The following is a 7,500-nucleotide window of genomic DNA, read 5'->3' on the forward strand; positions in this document are numbered from 1 at the left end:
TAGGGAGCAGAAAAGGCCTTTAACTATAAACTGTGTATAACTACAGTATATAAAACGTTATAGGGAGCAGAAAAGGTCTTTAACTATAAACTGTGTATAACTACAGTATATAAAACGTTATAGGGAGCAGCAGAGCGCTACTGGAAGTCTTTCTCACCGTCATCAAGCGTCAGGCTGTCAGACAAGGAGCTGCACTCAGATGGCACCAGCTCATCTGTGGAGACACACACACACACACACACACACACATAAACACATAAACAAACACACAATGATAACGCAGCCGTGAGGTGACATTCAAAATGACAGGGACAATCACACATTGAATCTTCATTGCACAAGTCACAGCATGTGCCCTTTCTATGTTTATCCATTAGAATCAGCTCCCCTGTCAAATAACACCATCTCTCATCTCTCACTATGAGTGAGGGTCTCGTCTGGCTTTCAATATTCTGCTCTGCCGCGCTGTTGGTGGGTAAACAGAGCAGGACCACCAGGCTGTCTGGCATACACAATTAGAAAGGCCAAGGCCCCGGCAGTGGCGCAACTGGCTGGGGCACCTGCACCGTACGCTGGCGACCCGGGTTCGATTCCCGCCCCGTGGTCCTTTCCAGATCCCACCCCGACTCTCTCCCACTCACTTCCTCTACTGTCCTGTCCAAATAAAGGCATAAAAAGCCCAAAAAATAATCTAAAAAAAAAAGAAAGGCCAAGGCGCTGCAGACGTCTGTATTGAAAGAAAAAAAAAATCTACTCTGTTCTCAAAGCAATATTAGCCAGCACAGTGGCCCGCTGCAATGGCTACCTGCGCTGATGAGCGAGGCTCTGTGATTGGCCGTAGCATACCTGCGCTGATGAGCGAGGCTCTGTGATTGGCCGTTGCGTACCTGCGCTGATGAGCAAGGCTCTCTGATTGGCTGTAGCGTACCTGCGCTGATGAGCGAGGCTCTGTGATTGGCTGTGGCGTACCTGCGATGATGAGCGAGGCTCTGTGATTGGCTGTGGCGTACCTGCGCTGATGAGCCAGGCTCTCTGATTGGCTGTGGCGTACCTGCGCTGATGAGCGAGGCTCTGTGATTGGCTGTGGCGTACCTGCGCTGATGAGCGAGGCTCTGTGATTGGCTGTAGCGTACCTGCGCTGATGAGCGAGGCTCTGTGATTGGCTGTAGCGTACCTGCGCTGATGAGCGAGGCTCTGTGATTGGCTGTAGCGTACCTGCGCTGATGAGCGAGGCTCTGTGATTGGCTGTAGCGTACCTGCGCTGATGAGCGAGGCTCTGTGATTGGCTGTGGCGTACCTGCGCTGATGAGCGAGGCTCTGCGATTGGCCGTAGCGTACCTGCGCTGATGAGCGAGGCTCTGCGATTGGCCGTGGCGTACCTGCGCTGATGAGCGAGGCTCTGCGATTGGCTGTGGCGTACCTGCGATGATGAGCGAGGCTCTGTGATTGGCTGTGGCGTACCTGCGATGATGAGGGAGGCTCTGCGATTGGCTGTGGCGTACCTGCGCTGATGAGCGAGGCTCTGTGATTGGCTGTGGCGTACCTGCGATGATGAGGGAGGCCCTCTGCGTGGGCTTCTGGCCCTGCTTGACGCGGTACTGGTTCATCTCGTCCTCGATCTCCTGCAGCTTCTGCATGGCGTCCAGGCAGTTCCTCCTCCTCTTCTTCCTCACCGTCTTGTTCAGGTCCAGCTCCGCCGCCAGCTTCCTCGCCGCCTCCACGATCTTCCGCTGCAGCGCGAAGCGGCTCTCCAGGTTCCTCAGGTAAGGGTCCTGCAAACACACCACACACACATGTAAATGCTCTCCAGGTTCCTCAGGTAAGGGTCCTGCAAACACACCACACACACATGTAAATGCTCTCCAGGTTCCTCAGGTAAGGGTCCTGCAAAGGACACACAGTGCACACCACACACACTTGTAAATGCTCTCAGGTACGGGTCCTGCAAAGGACACACAGTGCACACCACACACACTTGTAAATGCTCTCCAGGTTCCTCAGGTAAGGGTCCTGTGTTTTATGTTGAGGAAATTAGCTAACATTATATGAAGCTAACATTAATTTTGCATCCTTTTCATATGACATTATAACTTTAAATAATGCAAAATAATAATAATAATAAAAAATCAGCAAGGCGCTGAAGGTGTCTGGCACCAGGGTATTATTAAATGCAACAGTGAAATGTGTCCACCACCTGCTGCAGAGTGGGCCTGATCACCTCCTGCTGCAGAGTGGGCCTGATCACCTCCTACACAGAGTGGGCCTGATCACCTCCTGCTACAGAGTGGGCCTGATCACCTCCTGCTGCAGAGTGGGCCTGATCACCTCCTGATCACCTCCTGCTGCAGAGTGGGCCTGATCACCTCCTGCTGCAGAGTGGGCCTGATCACCTCCTGCTGCAGAGTTGGCCTGATCACCTCCTACAGAGTGGGCCTGATCACCTCCTGATCACCTCCTGCTACAGAGTGGGCCTGATCACCTCCTGCTGCAGAGTGGGCCTGATCACCTCCTGCTGCAGAGTTGGCCTGATCACCTCCTGCTGCAGAGTGGGCCTGATCACCTCCTGATCACCTCCTGCTACAGAGTGGGCCTGATCACCTCCTGATCACCTCCTGCTACAGAGTGGGCCTGATCACCTCCTGCTGCAGAGTTGGCCTGATCACCTCCTGCTGCAGAGTGGGCCTGATCACCTCCTGATCACCTCCTGCTGCAGAGTGGGCCTGATCACCTCCTGATCACCTCCTGCTACAGAGTTGGCCTGATCACCTCCTACAGAGTGGGCCTGATCACCTCCTGATCACCTCCTGCTACAGAGTGGGCCTGATCACCTCCTGCTGCAGAGTGGGCCTGATCTGATCACCAGCACGCTACAAACACCCCACGGCCAGCTCTGCAGCTGGCTCTCTGAATTGGGAATGTGCCCAAGTAAACTCACTGCACTCCACCTGCAGGCAGCACGCTAGCTAGCTTACCCTGGTGGGCACACATACCTCGTTGTATGGGAAGAGGTCGTCCAGCCTAACGGCTTACCCTGGTGGGCACACATACCTCGTTGTATGGGAAGAGGTCGTCCAGCCTAACAGCCTACCCTGGTGGGCACACACACCTCGTTGTATGGGAAGAGGTCGTCCAGCCTAACAGCCTACCCTGGTGGGCACACATACCTCGTTGTATGGGAAGAGGTCGTCCAGCCTAACAGATTACCCTGGTGGGCACACACACCTCGTTGTATGGGAAGAGGTTGTCCAGCCTAACAGTTTACCCTGGTGGCACTGGGCACACACACCTCGTTGTATGGGAAGAGATCGTCCAGCCTACTGGTGGGCACACATACCTCGTTGTATGGGAAGAGGTCGTCCAGCCTAACAGCTTACCCTGGTGGGCACACATACCTCGTTGTATGGGAAGAGGTCGTCCAGCCTAACAGATTACCCTGGTGGGCACACACACCTCGTTGTATGGGAAGAGGTCGTCCAGCCTAACAGTTTACCCTGGTGGCACTGGGCACACACACCTCGTTGTATGGGAAGAGATCGTCCAGCCTACTGGTGGGCACACATACCTCGTTGTATGGGAAGAGGTCGTCCAGCCTAACAGCTTACCCTGGTGGGCACACATACCTCGTTGTATGGGAAGAGGTCGTCCAGCCTACTGGTGGGCACACACACCTCGTTGTAAGGGGAGAGGTCGTCCAGCCTAACAGCTTACCCTGGTGGGCACACATACCTCGTTGTATGGGAAGAGATCGTCCAGCTTGAAGGCCGTCCCCACCCTCCGCCTGACGTGCGGAGGCTTCTCTCCGGTGGACAGCGGGTACTCCTTGGGCAGCCTGCCCGTCAGCTCCTGCAAGAACCAGGTCAGAAGAGGCACATGCTCAATCTCACTTGACATGGAGGAGAAGAGAGCATGGCCCCCTGCCCTGTGACGTGGGCCAGAGGGGGAGCAGCAGTAGCAGTCTCAACAGAGGAGAGGAGAGGAGAGCTGGCTCTTTACCGCCTCTCGTAGGCAGATGTTCTTCAGCTCCTTCATCTTCTGGGCCAAGACGTCCTGGATATCTTTCTCCTTCTTCTTCAGCTCTGAGATCTTCTCTTTTTTCTGGTCGTCGTTCATTTCAGAGTCGGCAGAACCTGTCAAGACAGCTCGCTATTTATTTCTTGGATGTCAATACATCTATTGTGAGGTGAATACATGTGTAAGTGTGTGTGCAGTGCTACCTGTTGACCCAATAGCACTTGTGAGGTGAATACATGTATAAGTGTGTGTGCAGTGTGACCCAATAGCACTTGTGAGGTGAATACATGTGTAAGTGTATGTGCAGTGTGACCCAATAGCACTTGTGAGGTGAATACATGTGTAAGTGTGTGTGCAGTGCTACCTGTTGACCCAATAGCACTTGTGAGGTGAATACATGTGTAAGTGTGTGTGCAGTGCTACCTGTTGACCCAATAGCACTTGTGAGGTGAATACATGTGTAAGTGTGTGTGCAGTGCTACCTGTTGACCCAATAGCACTTGTGAGGTGAATACATGTGTAAGTGTGTGTGCAGTGCTACCTGTTGAGCCAAGGCTCCCATTACTGGCCATGATGAGCTGGTTTTTTATCCCCAGATGACCTTTGTTTATTTTCGACGCCCCATTCTCAGTAAGGTCCACAGCGACGTCGTTTAAACTTCTCGCCGCACTCATTTTGGCCTGTTGTAGAAGGAGTTGGGAACAAGACAGAGAGGCTCGTGTTTCAGACAGAAATCTATAAAGCAGTAATCGAACGGTCGTTTCTCACTGTCACCAGAGCACAGCGCGGGAACTATAAGGCCTGCACTCACCTTGCTCTGCTTCCTCTCCAGGTAGAACTAGGCGGGAACTAAGGCCTGCACTCACCCAGAGCGGTAGATAAAACAGAGTGGCGACACTCCCATAGACCTCCATAGGAAAAAATGGCAGCGCTTTTTCCAGGCTATTTCCTCGTTATGGGGCTTTTGGAACTGTTTACAGCCAATCTCTTGGTCAGTAGTCAATGATTTAATTGATTACACCTTCCAACATCAGAAGTACATCCCACCCTCCTGCGATTCAGCCATTCAGCACAGGTTTTTTTTGGAACTTTTGATCGTGGCGGCAACATCAGAGTGTCGCAACTCTCTCTCTTTCTATGGCTCTGCACTCACCTTGCTCTGCTTCCTCTCCAGGTAGAACTGGTGCTGACTGATGGCCATGACCCAGATGGTCTTGATCAGCGAGTGGCTGGCATACCAGGTGTGGATAACCAGGCCCGTATGCCCAAAGGTGCGCTTGGTCACGGTCCTGCCAAAAAGACACACCATCTTTAACACACACACACATACACACATACACACACGGAGCATCTGGAGAGCTGATAGTGATAATGTGATAATAGTGATAATAGACCCTCAGTAATGGAGCCATTACAAGTTTACTGTGACATCTGGGGAAACTGTGTGCAGTAATAGGTTTCCTATGGGCACTGGCAGCTGCAATCACTTTACTACCAAACAGGACTGATTTGGAGGCAGCAGCAGCAGAGGGTCCAGTGCAGCATTAGACACAGAGGGCCAGCACAGGGCCAGCACAGGGCCAGCACAGGGCCAGCACAGGGCCAGCACACTGCCCAGAGTATAGAGAGCAGAGGGCCAGCACACTGCCCAGAGTATAGAGAGCACAGGGCCAGCAGAGGGCCAGCACAGGGCCAGCAGAGGGCCGGCACAGGGCCAGCACAGGGCCAGCACAGGGCCAGCAGAGGGCCGGCACAAAGCCCAGAGTATAGAGAGCAGAGGGCCAGCACACTGCCTGATGAGAATTGACTGTAAATAAGAGTAGAGGACCAGCACGCTGCCTGATGAGAATTGACTGTAAATAAGAGTAGAGGACCACCACGCTGCCTGATGAGAATTGACTGTAAATAAGAGTAGAGGACCAGCACGCTGCCTGATGAGAATAGATTGTAAATAAGAGTAGAGGACCAGCACGCTGCCTGATGAGAATTGACTGTAAATAAGAGTAGATGACCACCACGCTGCCTGATGAGAATAGACTGTAAATAAGAGTAGAGGACCAGCACGCTGCCTGATGAGAATTGACTGTAAATAAGAGTAGAGGACCACCACGCTGCCTGATGAGAATTGACTGTAAATAAGAGTAGAGGACCACCACGCTGCCTGATGAGAATTGACTGTAAATAAGAGTAGAGGACCAGCACGCTGCCTGATGAGAATTGACTGTAAATAAGAGTAGAGGACCAGCACGCTGCCTGATGAGAATTGACTGTATATAAGAGTAGAGGACCAGCACGCTGCCTGATGAGAATTGACTGTAAATAAGAGTAGAGGACCAGCACGCTGCCTGATGAGAATAGACTGTAAATAAGAGTAGAGGACCAGCACGCTGCCTGATGAGAATAGACTGTAAATAAGAGTAGAGGACCAGCACGCTGCCTGATGAGAATAAACTGTAAATAAGAGTAGAGGACCAGCACGCTGCCTGATGAGAATAGACCGTAAATAAGAGTAGAGGACCACTACGCTGCCTGATGAGGGTTCTTCTGAGGCTCACCTGTGAGGGTCGTTGACCTCCACTGCAAACTTCTTCTCACGGAAGTAAAGGTTCTCCAGTTGCTTCCACTGGAACAGCTGGAGGAGAGAAGAGAGAGGGAAAAAATCACAAACTGCAGTAGGGACATCCCCTGTGTCAACCCACTGGTTGCCACACACACACACACACACACACACACACACACACACTCACTCCAGACAGACAGTCTCCCAGGTGCAGCTCACTGGCTTCTCCAGGTGCACAGCGCCTCCCCTCCACACACAACACATCCCAGCACATCAGCACCTCCCCTCCACACACAACACCACAGCACCTCCCCTCCACACACAACACATCAGCACCTCCCCTCCACACACAACATATCAGCACCTCCCCTCCACACACAACACCACAGCACCTCCCCTCCACACACAACACCACAGCACCTCCCCTCCACACACAACATATCAGCACCTCCCCTCCACACACAACATATCAGCACCTCCCCTCCACACATCAGCACCTCCCCTCCACACACAACACATCAGCACCTCCCCCTCTCTACTGTACCTCCTCTGTGACTCATGCTGACCACGTCTGCACAGACTGAGACAGATGCACAACACAACACACACTCCTCTCCAACACAACACAACACAACACACTCCTCTCCAACACAACACAACACAACACAACACAACACACTCCTCTCCTGCACAACACCCCCCCCCCCCCCCCCCCCCCCCTCTGGTGCACAACACAACAAAGTTAGCATGACACGTCATTGTAGAAGACTTATATCGCCGTAACATTGGTTTTGTCGCGATAAGTTAATTTGCTCACCAGAGGTGGATTAAAAAGAGCCCATTCGACATTAATGTGATGAAAAGGGTAGGAGCGACATTAGTTACTGTGAAGTTCTGAAAAATCGCAAAACTCTGAATTTTGTCTTGCG

General features: G+C 52.4%; 1 protein-coding gene across 1 annotated transcript in view; it reads right to left on the bottom strand.

Annotated features, from left to right (window-relative positions):
- Positions 1-7,500, bottom strand: part of frmd4bb (FERM domain containing 4Bb) — a 59,809-nt gene that overhangs the window by 16,076 nt on the left and 36,233 nt on the right. Inside the window, exons 12-18 of the mRNA XM_062540141.1 lie at positions 6,567-6,643; positions 5,165-5,300; positions 4,553-4,691; positions 3,994-4,127; positions 3,727-3,843; positions 1,544-1,772; positions 158-214 (exon numbers count right to left, since the gene is read on the bottom strand). Of these exons, the coding sequence (XP_062396125.1) occupies positions 158-214; positions 1,544-1,772; positions 3,727-3,843; positions 3,994-4,127; positions 4,553-4,691; positions 5,165-5,300; positions 6,567-6,643 (889 nt within the window). The remainder of the gene's footprint in view (positions 1-157; positions 215-1,543; positions 1,773-3,726; positions 3,844-3,993; positions 4,128-4,552; positions 4,692-5,164; positions 5,301-6,566; positions 6,644-7,500) is intronic.

Source organism: Sardina pilchardus, chromosome 7 (genome assembly GCF_963854185.1).
Source record: "Sardina pilchardus chromosome 7, fSarPil1.1, whole genome shotgun sequence".
Classification (NCBI taxonomy): Eukaryota; Metazoa; Chordata; class Actinopteri; order Clupeiformes; family Clupeidae; genus Sardina; species Sardina pilchardus.